The 23,037-nt window shown below is 41.2% G+C and overlaps 1 protein-coding gene across 3 annotated transcripts in view; it reads right to left on the reverse strand.

The window, feature by feature from the left end:
- SHC4 (SHC adaptor protein 4) overlaps positions 1 to 23,037 on the reverse strand; it is a 67,648-nt gene that overhangs the window by 14,439 nt on the left and 30,172 nt on the right. For all 3 annotated transcript variants that reach the window (XM_050968816.1, XM_050968815.1, XM_050968813.1), the window contains 5 exons: positions 10,580 to 10,643; positions 9,529 to 9,648; positions 7,548 to 7,601; positions 3,288 to 3,339; positions 1,078 to 1,204 (listed from right to left, as the gene is read on the reverse strand). In XM_050968816.1, the coding sequence (XP_050824773.1) occupies positions 1,078 to 1,204; positions 3,288 to 3,339; positions 7,548 to 7,601; positions 9,529 to 9,648; positions 10,580 to 10,643 (417 nt within the window). The remainder of the gene's footprint in view (positions 1 to 1,077; positions 1,205 to 3,287; positions 3,340 to 7,547; positions 7,602 to 9,528; positions 9,649 to 10,579; positions 10,644 to 23,037) is intronic.

Genomic DNA, 23,037 nt, shown 5'->3' on the forward strand with positions numbered 1-23,037 from the left:
GCTGTTGTGCAGAAAGAAGTAGCAAGATTTAGACCTGGGCCTGTAACCGTGGTTCAAAGCTGAAGACAAAGCCAAAGAAAGCCAAGATGACGGGCTTGAGCAACAAGGAGGATGGTGGTGTTGCTTGCTGGGATAAGGAAAGAGGAGGGCTTTGGGGGAAACATCAGGCACTCGGGTTCTGGCCATGTTAGGTTTCAGCTGATGAGTGGACATCTGCAAGGAGATGTCAGAAAGATAGGCTGAGATTGTATGTGTCTCTATGATTTCTCTGCTGTGTTGGTCAGGGCATATGGAGGGGTGAAGCTAACTGTCTGACAATTCCCAACCTACTCCCTGCCCAGCTGCTGTGGAGAATGAGCTTGTGCTTACTCCTGTGTGCCTACACCAGAGTCTGCACAGCCCTTGGAGAAGCATTCTTATGTGCCCTTATTCCCATCTGCAGGCATATAGTCCAAGTAACAATCTAGCCCCTCTATTTTTAATAATGTAGCTAAGTGCAGAGCTCCAGGTACACCCTTTACACATTCAAATTCCAAGTTGCACTTGTGTTTATTTCAGTATGTGAGGCTGCTCTAAGTTAGGCCAGATAGAATTTCGGCTCCCAACAGGGCCAGAATCAGGAGAGCAGAAAGATGGCTAAGAGTTACCTTTCACCGCACCAGCCTCCTCTCTAGAGCTGCACTGAACATAAACTTGGAACAGCTGAGGTTGGAGCTCAAGGTAAGCACAATATTTAGAGAGCAGAACTTGCTCATTTCACTTACTCTGTCTCTATTTGGTAATGCTCACTCAGTTTACATGAGTAATTTAAAATAAGGCTATTTGGAGAGGGGAGAATAAGGCTGAATTCAGTTCTCAGTTACACTTGTACAAACGGGAGTGCATTAGAAGCAGGAAAACTTGGTCTGCTATATATTGTGTGTACAGGGTTGTTGTTTTTTTTTAAAATAAAGTCTGTGTGTGTCCGAAAGAATGCCATGCACAATGCATCTTCTTTAGGGGGTCAGTCCCTATAGCCTATATTCATCCTTAGATCAGAAGAGCAATAGTCAGTTTACTAGAAAACACTGTACTGACCTTTCATTGGAAGTAATCAGAGTAGAAGGATTCTTCAAGTATTGCTTGAATCGGAGCTCAAAAGCCTGCCCGATGGTATTTATTACATCCTGAGCCATTCCACTGGGACATTCCAATATATGGCATGCTACAAAGTGATGCAAAAATATTTTTAAAACACTTATGTATTATTTGCATTATAGCAGCAAGAACCCTATTGTGCTTGGTGCTGTATAAACACAGAACAAAGAGACACTTTCATAAAACATGTTCACTTAGCTTATAAGAAAATATTCAGAGAAAGTTCTTACATCAGTAAATCCAGAGATGAAGTATAGAGGAAATAGCTAAGTAATTTGAGAAGACCATGTTGATTTCACTTTTGATGTGTTAAGAAAACCACCCTGCATGTGTTTTAATTTTAATATAAATCTACAACTTGACAAAAGAATCTAAACCTGTGTTTATGTTTTCTGCTTTGTTTTTCTTATATCGTCCTTTGTCTCTCTTCCTCTTAGAGTGACTGCTATGCATTAAGAGTCAGATTTTCCAATAGCATTCATTTAAACCAAAAGTCCAAAATAAGACTTCAGCATGTTAGGCATATACTGGGCCCAGAGGTCTTCTGAAAATCTGTCCCTTATTTAGATGCTTAAAAGGAAACTGAAATCTTTGAAAATCTGCCTCCAATTTTGGGTGCTATGCATTTAAAATCTGGCCATGAACTCCTGAAAATCTGGCAGTAGGTCTCAAAGGAGCAACTCTTTTACAGATCAGTCACTAGATGGCACTGTGAGATCACTCTGGCCAGTACAGTACACTACATCCTACAGAGAACGGTAGACCATGACTGCCTCAGCTGCTACCAGCTTGCGGCCTAAAATGCAAGCCTCAATCTAAAGTCTACTTTCCAAATGGTAGTATAATTCACTAGTGCAATACAAACACAAGCACTGATTTTACAGTGGTTTTAATATGTTACTGCATTCATACCTGAATGCTTAATACTAAATGTCACTGAAACCACAAATGAATAGATTTTGGAGTGCCGCAATTCATTGACTTAGTCATTTTCTCATGTATCAGAATAAAGATGACATAGCTACAAAATGAGGGTCATAAATGTCATCCCAACCTTGCCTGGAAACGATTCCTTAACCATAGAGGACATCTCAGTAGTCAGTTGTTTTACATACTGTGATCACGTAGACTTAGTAGTCATAAGCAGTGATGATACCCAGAACCTCCAGCTCTAACAAACAAACATAGTTTCCTGCTACCTGAACTAAAGGGAAATTAGCTAGAGCAGTGTTAGAGGTTTTATCTTCTATAGGCCAGCCACTGAAGGGACAAATGCTCTCACACACACCTGAGCAAGTCTCACCAGTCCATCTGCTAGTGGGCTGCTGTACAAATTAGATGCTAGTCAGTACATTGAAGAAGGAAATAGAATTACTCTGACCACTCCAATCCCTCTTGTCTTGTCCCACTGTCTGCGTTTGCACTGCCTGTGAGATGCTCCTGCATAGTTGTGTCAGTCAGTATTTTGCCTGTTGCAGTGCCACCAGAATGGGGCTTTTTTTTTCTAAATCACAGTATTATTTTGTTAGCAATGGTCGTCAGTTGCTGGCTGGCTCCAAAATTTTACTGACGTGACCTGCTGTTCACTGTATAACTGTTCTTAAATAAGTAATGCAAAGGATGCAATGACGACCTCCACGGATGAGGCAGCAGACTGGTATTTAAACAGACTAGGTGAATAAAAGTGAAAGCACCTGAACTGCATGGGCTGTAATTCCATTAAGAGATTTAGGGAACATCAGAAATTACGAAACAAAAGTCACCAAAACTTTTTCCTCTCCTTGAAACTTCAACTGGAGCAGCTCAGTTTGCAACGGTGCAGGCATAAATTCCCTTCCTTTCAGCCAGCACAGAGGTTGTGTGCAGAGCTGCCACTCCTGCTTGGGAAGCCAGGAGAGCGGCAGAATGCAAGTGTCTTCTCATTCGTGGAGTTTGATAGTTAACAGGAGTTAAGTCACGCCTGAAGATTCTCGTTGCGGTACATGAGTAGTCCAGACAACACTATCACCCCATTGACCAAATAGTGAAATTATACTACAACCCTGAAATGGACAGAATATCAAGCTGTTCTGTATCACAGCACATTAAAGCTCATGTAACTACACAGTAGAGATAGGACAAAATACTTTAATCTGAAAATATTTTCATACCTCGCTGATTAACAGGATCTTTAGCTACATATGCAACATAGTCTGTTGTATCCTAAAAAACAAAAAAAACAAACAAATGTCTTTCAAGTGAATCATTAAAGCACCATTGTCAACAAAATAAATAGTATAAGTGAGCACAGAAGGATAAATTTAGGCTCTCCCTTCAGCTTCAGAAGTGATACTTAGTTAGATGCTTAGGAAAAGCAAACAGTAGTCAGCCTAGTGCATTGAAAGGAACAGAAATTTGTTTTGTATATTGAAGTCCTAATTCCCCTCCCTCAGCCAAAAATGCAGGAATTTCTTTATTTTACATTCTTTGTATATTTAATAAATTATACTCTGCATTCTCAATTCTGTTATTAGAAGAAGCAGTCGTTCAAGTGATCTGTCAATGGACAAAGTTGTCCTCTTCGCTTGTTATGCAGGTTCTAAAGCGTATTAGACCTAATTCAGAAGAGCAGAGTGCTCTCTGCTTCAATGGAAGTCAGTTAGCTCACTCCCTGTGGGAGTTCAAGAGCAGAACACAAACTAGCGAGCCAAGCACTGCAGATGGCAGATTAGAATTTTGCCTATTATGCAGATTTTTTTTAAAAAGAACATCTCCAAGAAGAACTAAAATATGAAATTCAATGGGCTGAAGTCAGTTCTCTGTTACACCACTGTGTAAATCCCAGGTAATTCCACTGAAGTCAAGTGGAGTTAGTCTGGATTAACACTGGTGTCACTGAGTTGAGAAGACAGGCCTAAGTATTCAGTCTGGTTGTTCCAGACTCTGGTCACGACTAATATTGAAACATTTTTTTTTTAGTACAAAACCAGCAAACGGTGACTGACATAGAAAAATAAAACACGCAGAGTATGTGCAAAAGCAAGAGAGCCAGTTGATAATTCAGTGTTGCAGTAAAATGGTGATGTAATGAATAGCATTATTTTAATAATTAAAGATGCATTTTGTTATCTTGGATCCTTGAGGCAAGGGTAGGGAAAGTGCACTTTGCAGTTCAAGGCATGGCTCTCTACAGAATATGCAATCAACTGGCTGGAAATAAAAGCCCTTGTTTGTAATGCCACAAGAATAATCATTTAATATTGCTCAATCAATTATGAAAGAAGTAGATCTTGGAGTCAACATAACTTGTCGATGTTTATTTTAAAAAGCACCCAAATTAACTGTTGTGGATGCAAATGAAACCAACATTTTCTTATTAAATAAATTTTGTGAACTCAGTTTCCTCAATTTCTCTCTGATTTTTAAAAGCTCAGACATAGTCTGGGGTACATTTTCAATACAAATTAGATGTGCAACCACAGTTAGCAATTAACTAGAAAAATACCAGATGTTTTTTGTTGTATCTTTACAAAGGTTACACACATTCATGAATGCCTTCATTCAGCACTGAAAGGCAGCCACCTCTGGAGTAGAACACAGCCACTATTTCACAGTGCATAGCAACATTACAGAGTTTAGATGCCTAACCCTGCAAGCTGCTGAACACCTTCCTACATCGTGCTAAGCACCTTATAGCATTGGGCTCTGGGACGGGAAGTGAGAAATACCATATCCAGTTGAAATTGTAAGAAAAAATGTGGTTGTAATTACCCAAAATGGCATCTGGCCATCAGGATTCACATCCTTATTCTTAAGTAAAGTGCCACTAGTGACCTCAAGTGGGCTGTACCTCCATTTGACATATCATGCAAATGTCTCTGGCTCATGGAGCCCAGTGCCTCTCATCCATGCTGGGGCATTCCTTCAGCTCTGACTGAGGCTACGTCTACATTACAGACACTACAGTGGCAGAGCTACAGTGCCATAGCTATGTTTCTGTAGCGCTGTAGTGTAGACACTTCCTACAGCCATGGAAGAGGGTTTTCCACTGGTTTAGGAACTTCACCTCCACGAGCAACAGCAGCTAGATCAATGGAAGAATTCTTCCATCAAACTAGCTCCAGCTGCACCAGAGGTTGGGTTGGCATAGTTATGGCGCTCATTGAGCACTGTAGTTATGTTGTCCTAACTTTTGAGTGCAGACCAGGCCTAAGAGGGAAGAGTGTGACCTACTGAATCACCAGCATCACCTTTTACAGTACCTTCTGTAGGTGTTCATCAGAGCTCTTCCCTCTAAATACCGACAACACCCACCCCTGCTTATTCTGTGAGATCTGATGACTTCACAGCACAATACGGCTTCAGGCTGAACAAATAAATAAGAAGGCCATGGGAATTCTGTGTCTAATTCGCTGAGCAGAGCACTGAAAATGTATCCCAATATTTTCAAAATGGAAAGAGTTATGCAAAATAAAGAGATACTGTATTTAGAAATCTAATACTTGCTAGAAAGTACACCCTATCTAGATTATCTAAAGATGGGCTAAAGCCGGTTTTTGAAAGTTAAACTATTAAGAAAACTGGTTACACTTCCATGTAAGTTAGTTAAATAATAGTGCCCTCCCCGAAATCCACCCAACACCCTCCCGAATCAAATGAACAAAAAGCCATAAAGCTGTTCCCAAATCAGATATCATTATTCCACGGTCTCTTCCATTTGAATTCAGGCAGCATTCAGCAGTGCAGAAAACTACCATCCAGCATACACGGTGTGTGACCTTTACTGGCAGGCAAAGAATTTGCATGTTACAGCAAAGTTAAGTAACTGCTGATGATATGATTCAGAGTGAACTTTAGTGAGCTGTGAACCTAAATTCAATGTGTTTTAATTAAAAGCAAAGAGGGACTTAAGCTGCAACATTTGGATCTGAACTTCCCCAAAGTCAGAAGTTAGGATTTAGGTCTTTGGATCAGCCCCATCTCTAATGATTCAAAGAACTTCAGAATAAAGATTCTTGGACCAAAGAATTCCCCACCACCTTTTATTTATATATATATATATATATATATAAAAACACAGCCAAGGTAATATTCCTATTTTCATACCTCCAATATTACCTTATCAGAAGGTGGTACAAGCAGAATTTCAAGGGCCAGATCTGCTCTAGAAAAACTGTGCTCATTGCCACACCAAAGGCAAGGGTCAAGGATGGCTTCAAAGGCACTTGGTGGCAGCCGGAGACCAGTTTGGCTTCCAGACATGGAGTAGCCTCAAGGTTACCACTGTAGTAGTAGCACCCTTAGGTCTACTCTGCTCGTCCAGGATTGCCAGAGCACAGCCTTCCCTGGCCACACCGCTCCAACCCCAGAAATTCCCTTACACCAAGGTGGCTAGGAGCAGGTCACAGAGTGCTAGCTCTGTTGGCTTTATACCACCTAGGGATTCTCTACACAATGGGAATGCCCAGCTGCCCACTTAGGGCAGCCTTCCATCTGCTTTATATTGCCTGATCAGTTTACATTTTCAAAGCCAAAAGGGAGAGAATGGACATTTATGAATAAAAGATGAGATTCTGGTTTACAATTCAACAGTACTGAGAAGGCAGTTCAGGAACTTCTACTTTCTCTGTCTCATAATGCAAGAGACAGGGGACAGTCAATGCAATTGAAAGGCCACAAATTCAAAACTGATCAAAGGAAATATTTGTCCACACAATTCATTTACATTGTGGAACTCATTGCCACAGGATGCTGCTGAAGCAAAGAATATAACGATTAAAGGAGACATGTATATGGATAACAAGAATATCTAGTTATAATAAATATTTTAAAAGTAGTTTAGGAAAGGATATAAATCCTCTTTTGCTTAAGGACCTAAGCCAAACTGTAACTATTAGGGATTTGGAGAAAACCTCCCTCTCCCAGGCTGCACAAATTGTCCCATTGCTGCCTACTGCAGGGTATTTTGCACCTTCCTCTGAAGCCTTTGGTGCTGGCCACAGCTGATGATAGGAGACTGGACTGGACGGACCACAGATCTGATCCAATTTGACAATTTCTATGTTCATACATTCCCATTTCTAGGTCCCCCAAATCAGGGCAGGGGGAACCATGGCTGCCGGCTTCACAGAATCCAAGGGCAGGTTGAGCTCATTTTGAAGACAGAGAAAAAGGATAAAGACATATTAAGTGTTCTATATATGCAGCAAGTCTATGCCAGAGCCAGGAATAGCACTTAAGAGTCCAAAATCTCAGTCCTCTGCTCTAACCACTTTCCTTGTCCTACGTGTAATGACTCAGAAATGTCAAGTACGGTGTAAGTGCAGTTTAACTGGAGATAAGAGGGGATGAAGTAGAGTAACTGCAGGTACTTTTAGTCTTGTAATTAATCCTTATGCTTACAGAAATATATCTTACAAATCTATACTTACTGGATCACCTCCAGAGGCAAATGAGATGGACTGCATGTGGTGGTTGGCAATAATCTGAGAAATACAAGCAGTCAGTTAGGAGTGTCCATGTGCTGTACATATAGAAAATACCAGATAACCCTGTAGAGAAAGTAATACAGGGCCTAGCTCATGAAAATCTGATCCAATAATATGCACATCATACAATTTTCCTATGAGAGAACTTAAAGATGGGAATACACCCAGAAACCATCAGATTCACATACAGTACAGCATGATCTTTGACTTCTTAATCCCCAGCAGCCATTAGGGATTTTTCAAAATGAATTCAGCTGTTGATTTTTTATATAATTAATAAACTGAATATTGGGAACTTGGGGCTACGTGAGGAGAGGGAGAGGTGGCTTTACAAATCCGTGATTAAAGCTAAAAGCCAAATGAGTTCAGTTAAATGTCACTGACAGTTATTCATAAAGGCACACAAGAAGTCAGCTGATGGAAGACTATTTTCATGAACAGGGCTCTCCGGTGTTTGTGGTCTGACGATATTCAGTCTCTACACTAATACAGTTCTTTTATTTATCATAAATCACTCTAGCTGGATCAGGCATCAATTTTTCTTAGGTTCATGCATTACCTCATCGCAATAAACACACAGTTCTTTATTAGAACCAACTGCAATTGATTAAGCAAGCAGGCAAACAATGGAATGTGGGGGAAATGAAAGAACTGAATACATTGGATTTTCAATTTACCAACATCCAGTAAATAGGGGTTAAAAACAGCAGCGAGACAGTGCCCTGAATTCCCGTAATTCAAATTAACTGAGAAAGCATTAGTACATTTGGGGCCAGATTCTTTAGCTGGGATTCGGTCCCTTTGCACTTCTGAATGGTGCAATTCCCCTGGGGTAAAAAGAACTCTCTGGTGCCCTGCACCTTTTCCTCTCCCTGGGTAGGAGACAGCCAGTGTGAGGGGACTGTGTGATGGAGCTCCACTTTGCCCAGGACTATCTTTCACTTGCACAGGGTCAACTCTACTAAAGACGCTTTGGCAATGGCACAACTTAGAGCTGCCTGGCAGCAGCTCTACAATGTGCGACAGCCAAGGCTGGCCCACAGAATCAGGGAGTTTGAACCTAGCTCCCAGATACCATCTGTTCAGTGAAGTTCTGCATCAGAAAATACTAAAACAGTTGAAACCAGGACAAAAGGTTAAGCACAACTAAGGTGGTCATCTTACGGAGCTGTGTTGCTATTGTGATCCAAAAATAGAATCACATCCCAGCTCCAAGTCAGACCTCAGCCCCATAGGCATCTAGCCCCACATATCCTGCAGAATCAGCAAATGCATGTGATAACTGACAATAAACACACATTAGCACAGCCTTAAACCAGCGTTGGACAACTTTGCAGTAGCCTTAGGGCTGCTCTACGTTTTGCTAGCTGCCTATGGCCACAGTATCATTGAGGCCATACCCTGGGGTTTCCAGGAGGGGGTGCTATAGGAGAGCCCCTGGACGTCAAGTCAGTCACTCTAGGGCAGCTTTGTTCCAGGGGAACTGCCAAAGCTCCCTAACATCAAACAGTCATATGACCCATTATTGTTATTAAATATTTATTTTTGGGAGTGAGAAGATATTCCAATCTGTGCTGCAGTCCTATTAGGCACCATACAAATGAACAGGCAGAGGTATATGCATAAACCCACAGAGACACTGTTTGTCAAGTGCTTAGGGATGCTTCCAGATAAAAGACACTATTATAAACACAATGTACATGTGACAAATGTCAAATTTCTCCACCGCTTTCTCCCCTTTAAATTCAGAGGCCAACTCTGGCTAATCTTTACAAGGTTTATAATCTAAACCTGAGTAGTTTTGCTTTCCCTCTCCAGCTCCTGTTCATTCTTAAACCACAGCTATCTGCATCTAAAAGAAGAAGAAAACATTAACATGGATGGAAGGAAACCTCAGAAAATAACTGACCCATAAAGATCCTACCTGCTGGGTATCAACATTCATCAAAGTAAGACTGCTCATAGAGATGATCAGTTTTATATTCATGCCAGAAAACTGAAGGTTACTTTTGCCAAGCACAGAAGACAGAAATTTAACTGGAGGCTATAAACAAAAACAAGAACAAAAAAAAGTACTTTAAACTTCATGTATCACAGACAGCCTTATACCAGGGTCAAGTAGATTTTATAACCTATTATTATCATTTCCAGAATCTGTACAAAATAAAGACACAGATGATGATAAGATGTTGCTCACACTCAGATGGGGCTTTTAAAGGTAAAACATACAGGCTATGATTAAAGTTTCTTAATATCTGTATGCAACATTCCTGTACATTAACAACCAACTAAAAACTTTAAAAAACAAAACACCAAAGAGTTCGTAAGTGATAAAGCTGAGTGAATAATTCATAACGAATAATTTATCCATTTAATTCTGCTTCTTTTCTTGGGGACAAAATGTTTCCGAGTCAATGAGGAAATTCTCCAATGTATTTGTTTCCCAGGTTATAACAAGAATGTGGTCAGTGTGAGTTACCCTCCCTATGACACTCTAGAGTTCCTGACAGAAACCTACTACTTCCAATTAACATAGTACAGCACAACATGGAGTGCTAATATCACTCCTCATTGAATCAATGAGTGATGGTGACCACTAGCCACTGTTATTCTGGTAGTTTTTAAACTTTTAATCAGGGAAAATCAATTAACTCAGTCTCCTTACCAATAAAAAACCCTCTGTTTTGTTTTTCAACCAAAACCTGGTTGTGAAAGCACTGGGAATTGGGAGATCTGGGTGTGAACAGAAATGTCTGGCAGGGTATTAACCTTTTAGGGCTCCAGGACACAGTACTATTATTGCTAATCAAATAATGAGTAGTTTTAAATAGCATATTGTAAATACTCTGTTTATAACATGTAGCTGAACTGAACTTGCATGAATTTCATGGTGGGCTGAATCCTGCTAGGGTATCATCTAACCCATAAAAAACAGCTATAAAAAGGAAAACGTGTCCCACTAATGCAATATTTACCTTCCGCTTTTTTATAGCTCCATTTGTTCCTGATACAGCTTCACACAGTCGGCTTATTGCTTCCCTGCAGAATAGAAAAGACAGCACAAACTATTGACCATTTAACAAGCATCCGCTCCAAAAAGGTCAGGAAACTGGTGATTTATAGTTACAGTTCCACCCTTAAACACTTAAGGCTCCTAGCAGTTATTTTGGTTTGTTTTTACTGTCCACAGTACATGGTGAACATTTCACAGGAGTAGCAGTTGTGTCTGACTAGATTCCACAACCGTCCCAGCAAGTTACACTCCCCTACCTGATGGCCAGGCAAGCTAGTTTGGGAGTATTCTGAACCTTACCATGACCAAACTCAAACTGGGATTCTCAGGGGCAGCTTCTACACTAGAAATTTTGAAGCCCTTTCCCAGGAGTGGTGGCATCAGTAGTGCAAGAGCTGTAGTCAGCCGTGCTAGATTTGTCTAAGTAGGAAACTTCTCTCTGTAAATCTCAGATGAGCCCATCTCTGTTTAAGAACAGTGTGCATGAGTTGCAAAATTAGAATCTGGACTTCAAAGCCTCTCCCCTTCAAGTGTGGGGTAGTTTGGATCTTGAGTTTTGACATGGTACATGGCAGAAATAAGGGACAGAGGGGAAATCCAGAGCTGGCTTCTGCTTCTACTTGTCCTCTCTCAAGGTTTTTCAGCTCTGGGGTATCAGTTCAGATTTCTTTCTCTAACAGGAATTTCCCATGGTAAAACCCCTTTTCTCACTTTCAAGTATTCTTTTTAGGCACTTCCCATTTATGAAAGCAGAACAGAAGGGTATAACTCATAAATCACTTACAGTGCTTACTGGCCTACATCAAAGACAGATAAATTACACACTTCTTATAGCAAAGTGGCATGCTGTATTTATTTTCCACACTTCAACAAAGAAACTTCTGGTTTAAAATCACTCCGATTATCACTTTTAACATGCAATGTAGCATTTAATTATCCTGATGCAGGATGGCACAGTTGCTGGGCAAAATAATGTATCTTGCTGGAGACAATGGAAAAAAACCAAACCTACTACAATGAGAGATGTTCAGCACAAGCACATCTTACCTTTTATCTGGGGACTGTTTTAGACAGCGTGACTAGGACAAAATGTCAGCTCAGTCTCAAAACAGCAAACGTTCCAAAATCAAAAATCCCCATCTTGGTAAACAATCAATAGTACATGTGAGTACAGTAGCTTAGCTATTAAAGGGCCTGATCCTGTAAAGTGCTCAGCACCCTCTGGTTTCATTGACTTGATGGAATTTAAAAGGTGCCAGGTACTTTGTGGAAGGTGCTTAGCTTCTTGCAAGATTGGACTCAGTTACTTCCATCTCCAGCTGACCTCTGGCATTGGGGTCACAGGGGAAAGATGATCTGTCACCCTAGAATGTTATAAACTAAAGATGTGTGTGTTAGTGCCTTTTTTGTATTGCATAGCAGATAGCTAAGTGCAGAGCTGTACTGTGCAGAAGGAGGAAGCTAAAACCCCCTTGAATTGCTTGCTCTGATTACTAGCAATTCAACCCAGTGTGCTTATCATCATCTGTGTGTGATGATTTTAATTGGCTCCTAAAATGAGATCAGTTTGTTCAGGCATTTTCAGAATATTCATCTAGCCAAAAAAAATCCTGAAAACATATTAATCACAGCAGTGCTCAGGGCCAGATTTCTAAAGCCCAGACTTCCTATACCGGGGCAGATAAAAGTCAAGCCAGGGGCTCGTTCCTGACCCCAGCTACTGTAGGACCATACACTGTAGCTCGTTCTCTGCTGGCTCTAAGGGTGTCAGTACTTGATGTTAATAACACTGTTGGCTTGGCATGGCTTTTCCAATGGTTTCATTTTTAAGGACTCCATGACATAGTCACAAAAGAAGAACTAAGTGAAAAAGGGATGCTTTGAGCTTAAGTGAGAAGAAACTTAGATGGGCTGTGATGACAGGGAAATTCACAAGGTGGCCACAAATGGAGTCCTATTGATAAATGTCTCATTAAAAACCATTCAACCCACATGTCATTTGGCAGAAGAAAAGAAAATCAATAACAAATTTCCTTCCATCAGTCTCTCCTCTTTACTGTATATTACCTACCCTGATTAGAAGCACTGATCTCGCACCAGTTTCTTAATGGAAGCAATGAAAGTAGATTTCCCCACATACACGTCTGCTTTCCCTCTGCCAGAAATGCAGAAAGCTACATAGCTCTGGCCCAGAGTGTTTATAACTTCTAAAATACTCCAGGAGTAATTTCAACTCCAGCCTTCTAGTTTTTGTAACAGAAGCTCATTGTAGTTTATTCCTTTTATATGTTATTTCACCGGAGGTCATCTTTTTAATTTTGTCTTAGTACAATTGTTTCTGATGTCTTGTAGGTGATGTGTGGACTTAGCATTGTGGGTCCAGTGGCTACGGTACAGGACTAGGGCTCAGAAGACAGGAGTTCTGTCCTATTTGCTCTATACATTCTATACAACCTTGGACAAAGCACTTAACTTCTCTGGATAATAATGTGGATAATAATACTTAGCCACTTTTGAGAAGCATTTTAAGATCTTGATTATAAGCCCTATATCAGAGCTAAGCATTTTTATGGCTATTTTTTTTATTAGAACTTCCTACTTCAAGGCTGAAGAAGAGAGGGATTGAGACCTGTATGCTTATGCCCCAGGGTGCTCATTGTAGCACTGGCACAAGATCCTTCCCCTTCTCCTCAACTCTTTAGACTGCAACTAGTTACAATGTGCTGCATGCTCCTTTTCCCAGAAACCTAATTAATCAGTGGCAAGAGTAATTCAGTTGTAGGAGACCATATCGCTCATGTCAGATTTTTGTAAACTCCTACTTTAGTACATCAGCATGCTGGTAAATGAAACAGCTCTTACAAGTTAGCTCTAATACATCATCTTCTATAGCAAATGGCAAGTGTCATCATTCAATCATTTCTTTATTAACATTACTCCTAAGGCCTTGCGTTAATGCATTCTTGTCATGTCTATGTCATATGTATCTAGCCTCCCCCCGCCCCCCCAAAAATAAAACCTTTACTACAACAGCCAGGACTTTAGAGACTGTCCCGGGTGAATTATAACTTACACAACTGAATTTCTATTCTTTGTCATTTCTCCTATGCTCTCCCAAGAAGAAAATATATCAAAAAGCCTACTGGACCCTTTCTTTGTTTTTGTTTGGATCTAGCCTCTTTTGACCATTGTCAGGAATGCACAGTCTGTAGCATAACCACCACCGCTCACATCTGGGAACTCAAAATATTCCAAACCACGGAGAGTCTTTTCCACCCACCAATGAGACAAACACACGCACATTTGCACATGCCTGAATGTGCACATTTGTACGAAAGTCCAGATGAAAAGAGAGAAGGTTCACATTATTTAAAGACATTCAGGAAACCCATTTACCAGTCATTTGATATGTAAAGATCCAAATGACCCATAGTAATGGTGAAGCAGGACTTTTTCATGATATACATATGTACCACACACACTAAGCCTCAGAAGTCAGCGCATGCAGCTACAGAACCACTATTCTGATTCCAATTAATCATTTGACACTTCACTGCTGCATATACGTTATGCCTGTATTCTTTTTTCACATGAGGATTATTTACTAATCATTATCTTATGAAGGATCATTATCCATTCTACCAATTCTGGTTACAAAGGCATTAGACTCGTGGTGTGTGTCTCTGCCTTGCATTATTTTCTTTTAAAAAACAAAAAACTGTTGTTACAGGCTGTCTCATCTAGGAGAGGTCAGGAAGTAAATTAAAACTTGCAAGTTCAATTTTGATTTTTCCATAGTCATAGTTTATTATTCAGAAAGGGACAAAGTGGGTAGGAAAGTTGGCTACCTTTGAGAGTGTGCGCGCGCGTGTGGACTCACATGCAGAGATACGTGCTGCAGGATTTTATTCCCTGAGAAAGCTCATTTCAAAAATAAAAAAATAAAATACAAATACAAAAAAAAAATCGAGAGTGAACATCAACAACAGCCAATGGGTTTCAGTCTCAGAGTCTAGTCCAATGAGTGCTTGTGGTCCATTTAGGAGAGAAGGCTCTTGGTACAGCAATAATGCTAATATGGAATTAGTACCAATGGAGAACAGTCCATCAGATAAATTGCCTCCTGGAGAATAATACAATGTCGATGATGGCTTTCAAGCTAGAGAAAACCAGACATACCACAGAACACTATCAATGGCAGCCTAAAATGGTGAGTAGCAAAATCTCAGAGTTTAAGAAGAGCAAGTAAACATACATGGAAACAACCTACAGCAGAACCTACACTTCAGAATGAGATACACACGTAAGGTACAACTTTGAAATAAGTTGAGCATGATATCTGAATGGGTCAGATCCTAAACTGGTGGGAATTCATATATATCACCATTGGTTTCAATGAAAGTATGCCAATGTACCAGCTCAGGATCCAGCCTTATGGGTTTTGAACATGATTGATGTTAACGTTCAATTGAACTTTCACTGTAAAGGAAATCTTGAGTAATTAAACAAACTTAAAGGGTATCAAGATTAAGAAGAAGAGTAAATTCAGCTGATATATTTTGCATGGAATGAAAGACTTTGGACTGATGAAAGTGAAAGACAAGGACATGTGCATTACAGCAGGCTAAACAATGCATTACCATAGCATGGGCCAAGCTTTTAGCAATGAAAAATGCCAAAACAATCACCTAGTTTAGAAATAATAAGCACTAAACCCTGCAAGCCATGGCAAGAAATGCAGTTGGAATGACCTATAAATGATTAATATGAAAAAAATGGTGAGATTCCTAGCCACAAAACCAACCTTTATAATGGTAAAAAAATGTTCATCTTGTATTCTAGGTCAGTAGTAAAAGAAAACAAACCAGCCTGACATCGTATAAATTAACCAATCAGGGTTATTAGCCTACCTCCCAGCAGCCCCGAGTTTCGCGGGACTGTCCATCTTTGAGCCCCAAACCCCCTGTCCTAGCTGAAGTGACTCAGATCCCACAGGGCTCATTCAGCTTAGCTCCCAGCATTGTGACCTGGGCCCTGGAGCACGAGGTTTCACTGCCACTTGTTTAGATTTGGCCTGGCCTGCCATCCACTCCCTGTCAGTGGGGCCAGGACCATGTGCACTGCAACGCCTGGAGTGAGAAGCCAAGCCCAGCCAAACGTGCTGGGCAGGAGCCAACCCTGCTGGGTGAGTGTGGAATGGGCTCTTTTTGCAACTGCCCTCTCCGTCAGAGCCTCCCATCCCCCAGGGCAGGACCCATCTTGAAATGTGGGGAGGTATGGACTAGCCCAGCACACTGAGGCTGGTTGTATAGCAAAAGACACAGAGACACTGGCCAAAAATAAAAAAACAAGATTTGGCAATAGATGAATGATTGGACTCTTCAGCCAGGACAGTCTATACAGAATGAAGGAGTCCAAAGCAAAACTGATAACAATAGATCCCAATTTTGTACTAGAAAATGAAACCTTGGGAGTAGCCATCCACCCAAGCAATTTTCAGCAAAGGGGACAAAGCACTAGGAGGATAATTACTCAGCAGTTTCCATTACTTGTACTGTTCAGTGTAGAACACCTACTCCCTTGTTTCATGTATTGGCTGCTGGGTATCCATAGATGGCATTTGAGATGATCTAACAACCTTTCCAATACATAAAATAGTTTCCTCAAGCTAGCCATGATATGCCTGGCTTAAATTTGAGTAATGACTTATTTTACAGCACACTAATATTGTGTTAAGTTGCTTATTTCAAGCACATCTAACATGTAAATTACATAATAATGACATACTTTTAAGTTAATAACAAAGTTTACAGCATATGTGGCTGCACATTATTTTGATAGTTATGAAAAATAAATATGGGATAACACCTCATTTGTATCCTAAAGTATTTCTAAGGTACAATACAATTCAATAGGGCAGATATAATTGCAACATAAATTGCATCATAGACTAGAGAGAAGAAGAAACTGTGGCTATACTCTTGCTATGATGAAATAGCACTTGTATTCATAGATTTCTAGAAACAAGTTGATTTTAGGTTTCTCTTTCAGGAACACATTTTCAGCTGGCATTAAACCAGGCTCCAATTTTGTACATGCCATATCACATACACCTGAATTAGTGGATGTAGATGTGATAGGCTCCCAGCAGTCCAGTCTGCATGTGCAAAATGGATGAATATGCAATCCTGTGGACACAAGAATTCGTATGTACATTTTTATACTCAAAATCTGAGGCTGTTCCTGAGAATGTGGTCCTTTATCACATTCAGAATGAAATGATGTAATTCCACTCTATACTCTACTGCAGTTTTTCTTCAACTGGTGAGTCACGGAAGGCAACCAAGGGGTTGAGAGGGATTGAAAATTTTATTAAACCCCACACACCCTTACCCTTCCAGGTTAAATATTCTCTATCAACCTCTCGAAACACACACAAATCAACTCAATAGGCTTATCATTGATATGTTTTTAATTCTCACCTTTTCTAATAAATATAAGGTGGTTGTGGAAATATTTTTTTTTTTACTTCAAATAAGGGGTAGCCAACCCGAAAAGGATAAGAAACGCTGTTCTACAAATCCTGGGGTTTCAGCATCTCTGCTGGATTGAAGGAGTCTGAATTTCTAGGAAGCTTAACAACAAGAAGTTTCTGCTAGCTGGCTGCTACAAACCTGTTGGGTGGAAGGCAACTTCCTAGCTGTGTGGGACTTATCTGGAGTTTGACTCTCTAGAAGAAAACTTGTTGCAGTTTTAATCTTTTTTTTTCTTTTCATGTAAAGGGAAGAACTCACAACAACAGTAGACCACTTTGTTTATTGTTTCTCCAAACGAGAGTAGAAGAAGAGACGTGGGCTGATGTAAGTGAATAAGAATGCTATTGAAATTTGCTTTTAAGCATCTAAAGGCCTGCCTACGCCATCTAACAGAAAGGGATTGTGTGGCTCAACAAAGTAGAAAGTAATTATCCAAACAAAGTCAGCCTTATTTAGCCAGCCATCCCTGTCACCCCACTGCAGATGCCCTTAGCCCTAACAATGTGGCCTGACCATTTTCAAGTTTACAAGTTAATGTAGCAATCCAAAATCCAGAATCTCTTCTCTTCTTCCCATAAAAGTCCAAGTATAATGTCTAATAATGAGCTTGATTTATGAGTGTGAGCTAGGAGATGCTTAACAGGGAACTAGCCAGAGGGCTCAGTGAAACCATGAAAATGCATGTTTATAGTACAACAAACAGGGGGCAACTGGTTCATGTGAACAAATGACAAAGATTATTCACTTTCCACAGAGTGCGGCCACAAACTAAAATCGTGGATCTGAACACCCTTGGACCTTTGAGGTGATTCTGCGACAGACACATTTTGCACCCAGCCCTTATTTTTATAATGGGAAGAACTAAAAACCCGTTGTAAACAATGCTGAACTTCGGGGGTGTTTGCATTCTGGATCCAAATAACTTGATTTGAGCGCAAATCTAATCTCCACTGGGGAAAGCATTTTGCCCTAGAGAACAACATGCACTAAAACCCTTATAGGGTAAGCACCACAAAGAAGCAAGGGAAAAAAACCCCTCTATTATTACTTTTTTGGTTTAAGTGTGCAATCTAAATATATTTTAGAGCACAAATATACATAACATTTTGAGGAGCATAAGAGGTCATCTGAATGTGTCAGACATTTTTTTATTTTTCAAACAGGCCAAGAGATTTATGGTTTGGAGTATACATCAATATCATGATAAATCATCCTGTTTCTAACCTTCCAAGAAACTGATAAAATCTACCCCATATCCTGTTCTTTCAGGCATAAGGCACATGACTTGCTCCGTTAATTTCAGTGGAACTAAATAAGTCATCCAAGATACCCTGCAGTCCCTTACAACATGCTATATGGAATGTTAGCCTTGTTGTGTGCAGTGAACTCAGTCAGCTTCTGAAAGCAAGTTCAAGCCTCTAGGATATATGCTGACCTTGACGCAGAATAGAATATGCACCGATAGAAACAGAAGTGAAGCATGAAAGTCCAGTCTCACAGCATGCACATGTTCACTTAGTAAAGGAGCAGCAAGGGCTTGTCTGTGTGCAAATTGCCCTAGTTTAACTAAAGGTGTGATATAAAATTGATTTAGCTAACTTGATGAAAAAGGGAACATGGACACTTTAGTCAATATTTAGCTTACGTCAATCAGGAAGAGATTTAAGCTACACTGAAATAAGTCAGTCAGACTGAAATAAGCATCTCTGTCCCAGTCTAACTAAACAGGACTAAAAACCTACATAAATTAAGCTAGCGCAACTTCTGTGGATAGCCAAGGCCTAAGTGCAGCAAATTCAGGGAAAAATTAAGCTAACCAGGATCCATCAAAAAGCAGAGGATCTCCAGATTCTTTTTTCCATTCTAGGTCTCCTTTCTACACAGTCTTAGGGTGAGATACGCCTCTAGGGGCATGTCTGCAGAGCAGCTGGGAGGTGTCAGGTAGATGTACATGTGCTAGCTCTACTGATGCTAACACCTAAATGTAGCAATGTGGCCGCAGTGGCACATGCAACGTGGCCAATGGCCAATGTACATACCTGGGGGTTTGGCTGGGATTGTACATGGGAGGTTAACACCGAGGCACTGCTTGTGCTGCTGAGGCCACATAGCTCTGCTCAAGCTAGCATGCTAAACATAGCAATCTTGTGTACATCTTGCCTAGCTGGGAATCACACTTGCCAGCTGCAACACAGACACACCCTAAGAGAATCCTGCGCAGAACTCTCAGTCCGGGGGAGGAAGGGAGGAGGTGGCTTTAAGACACCTCTGCACTGTCCCAATCCTGGCCTGCTCTCAGATTTAATCAAGCCTTGGGGAGCTGTCTGAGTTACTGCAGCCTTCCAGAGCTGCCACAGAGACTATAATACTAAGTACTATGGCCACAGCTTGGACACCTCTCTCTTACCCTCAGCCCCGCACCCTATGCCAGGATTGTGACAGGGTCCTTGGGAGGCAGCCTTACAATTGTCTCCACAGTTCCTGTGCTTGGGGAATCTTCCCCCAGCCATGTAAAGCAGGATCAGGGCCCCTATACACCATTCTGGCTCTTTCAGGGGGCACAAAGGGGCCTGAGCAGCAGCGAGGATTTCACCTTCACATTCTTCTTCGCCAGTCAGTTCCCACCTGCACGCAGACAGACTGATCCTGCCAACCACCCAGGAGAGATCTTTGTCCTCCTCCCACTCTGGAATCCTTGCACCTTCTGCCATTGAAGTCAGTCCAGCCAGTCTCAGCAGAGAGCACACCGATACTGCACAGCTACTTAGCCGGTTTGCCTCTCTCTCTGACTCCTTGTTACCTCTCACCCCAGGATCTTTCCTTCACCTGGCTCTGAGGAATAATACAAAAATGTCTAGCATGAAATCTGCTCTCCCTGCACAAAGTCTGAGTAAATAGGCTTTGCACAGGCAAAATCTGCAGGGAATGACACTCCATAGCACATGTATGTAGAAATTCTACATCACCTAGTGCCGCTCATCTGGTTCATTCATTATTATTGATCAGCACAAATGGAATGACCAGCGCAGTATAAAGACAATTCCTGCTTCTTTGTGCCTGTAACTGTAACCCATATATAGATACTTGGATACGTGGATTTTAGCAGAAAAGTCTGTCTGCAGAGCAGGACAACTTGACTAGAAGGGTCCAGAAACATCCAGACATAGGATGTGGCAGTTACTGGGCATGTTCAGCAGCGGTTTCTGAAGCTAGGCAGAGAGTTTTCACTAAGGGCAAGGAGTCTTGCAGCTTCCACACATTCACTGACAGCTGATCCAGTCAGAGCTCACCACAGGGAAAGTTTATAAATACTGAAGTTAAAGAGAGTCATGTAGACTTAGCAGCATGCAAGACCAAGGGATGTTGTCTGCTGTGGGGGCGAGGTCCCAGTACCATACCTGTCTGGATACAGGCTACAGTTCCTATTTTACAGCAACTGAGGAGACCAGTTGTCTTGTTATCCCCATGCTAGTTGTAAGGATCCCCAGACTTTTCTTTGCTGAAAGCCCCTGAAGAAGTGTTTGGAAAAGAACGGAAATGCTGCCATTCTTCTCAAGCTCTGAAGAGTCCAAGTGACACACACAACATATCAAGGCCACGTTATAGAAACTGAGAATTCATCTCTGAAAGAAGATCATATGGGAATGTGTCTGTGTGCGTTTAAGTAGAGTAGTATAAATGTTATGGTGAAACCTTCCATGCAAATATATGTAACAAAAGCAAAGTGGGAAAGTCTATATAATAAACAGTAGATTTGGTACCTTGTAGATTTTATTTAAGACGTTCTTTGTAAATGATTCCAAAGACTATTTACAGTGTGTTTTGTGTATTAAATACTTGATTGTAAAGAAGCGGTATGGTTTCCTCTCTCAAACTCTCTGGGATCTATTAACGCCTACCCGCAGGGCTTTACATACAATAGCCCTGAGGTTTAACTCTGTGTAATACTTTCTGAAAAGACAGAGCTCTGGCCTATGTTTCAGCAAAGAGTTAAGGTGCTGTACAGGAAGAAGGGGAGCGTAATAGGTAGTGGGTACGTAAGCAGCTGTGGAGGCATAGCTGAGGTGTGCACTAACTAGCAGATACACTGCTAGTTATATTCACACTAGCTTGGTGAGCATTAGTGAGAGTGCATGGCGATGAGCAGGGACTCACCCCCAGCTTGTGTGGATGAAGCTTTAGACACACATTCTGGGGCTGTATGGGCCCAATTTTGAAAAATGCCACTTTGTGTAGAGGAATGCTATCAATGCCTTAGATCAGTGTTTCCCAAACTTGGGACACCACTTGTGTAGGGAAAGCCCTTGGCGGGCTGAGACGGTTTGTTTACCTGCCGCATCCGCAGGTCCGGCCGATCGCGGCTCCCACTGGCCGCGGCTCACTGCTCTGGGCCAATGGGAGCTGCTGGAAGCGGCAGCCTGTAAGTCCCTCGGCCCACGCCGCTTCCAGCAGCTCCCATTGGCCTGGAGCATTGAACCGCAGCCAGTGGGAGCCGCGATCAGTCGGAGGACAGGGCAGGTAAACAAACCAGCCTGTCCCACCAGGGGCTTTCCCTACACAAGCGGCGTTCCAAGTTTGGGAAACACTGCCGTAGATTATTAAAACTGAAAAAACTTAAAATAGCCAATATTAGGGTTGCAGACATGTTTTAGGTTTGCACTTCTCTTTCACACACCCTGCAAGGGGCTGTTTTATTTTTACAAAATGTTCTCACTGGACTTTTTTAAAGTAATGGAAACATTTGTATTGCTAAGTTTTAACATTGCTCATGTTTACAAAACCTAAAGTTTGGGCCAAATTGGACTTGGTGAATTTCCTTTAAACAATTAGTTGCTCATTATTTTCCAAACAATCCATCAAGAGTTCTATTTTGTAAGTGTGATGACATACTCCATGGCATGCAGTTGTGAGATAACCTCACTTTTTGGCTTCTAGAGCTACCAAAGAAGACAATTTATTGGTCTGAATGCTAAATACTGACTTTCATGTGCCAATAGAATGGCACCTACTTTTTTGATCTGTGAATAATTAGCGCTAGGGAATTGTATTAACAACACAATAGCTTTTTTTATATACAAACCCAGAAACTGGGCTGGTTGTGTGCATATATTGATTATAAGTGAAAACAGCTTCTAATTTCAAGTATACACAAAGCAAGGCTGCATTAAAACATGGTCCACAGGAGTTTCAATGATAGACTTTTAACACCAAGTCAAAAACCAAACTTGGTTTTGGAATGTACGGACACTATATGGAACTGGGAAGCTAGTTTAGGTCACAGCAGAGAGGAGACGCTACAGCTTAAACAGCCTGGGTGTCAGCAAGAGCAGATGGATGGGATCAGGAAGATTAACAGCCTCAGGAGAAACTTTGCTGTGTTCTGGATGGAATGATGGACACCACCATGAAGGTGCTGCCATCCTTTTGAAGATGGAAATGGAGGTCCATCAGCATCAGACTTATGAGAGCCAGACTGAAAGGGAAATATTATATCATCACCCTGATTAGGTGCTATGCTCTGAAAAATGACAGTGATGAAGTAGTAAAGGACAAATTCTACCTTACACTATCGGCGGTGTTAGAGAGAGTACCACACCATGACCTAACTATCATCGTGGGAGACCTGAATGCCAAAGTTGGTAAGGACAACACAAACAACGAAGAGCAATGGGAAGACATGGGTGTGGTGCCATGAATGAAAACAGAGAGAGGATTGTTGATTTCTGTAATATGAATGACCTAGTTATCGGCAGAACCATATTTCAACACCATGAAATCTACAAGCTGACATAGCGTTCTCCAAATGGCAGAGATAAGAACCAGATTGACCACATGATCAATGGCAAATGGCGACGCTCACTGGCAGATGTGAAAGTGAGAAGCG

The sequence above is a fragment of the Gopherus flavomarginatus genome, chromosome 9 (assembly GCF_025201925.1).
Source record: "Gopherus flavomarginatus isolate rGopFla2 chromosome 9, rGopFla2.mat.asm, whole genome shotgun sequence".
NCBI lineage: Eukaryota > Metazoa > Chordata > Testudines > Testudinidae > Gopherus > Gopherus flavomarginatus.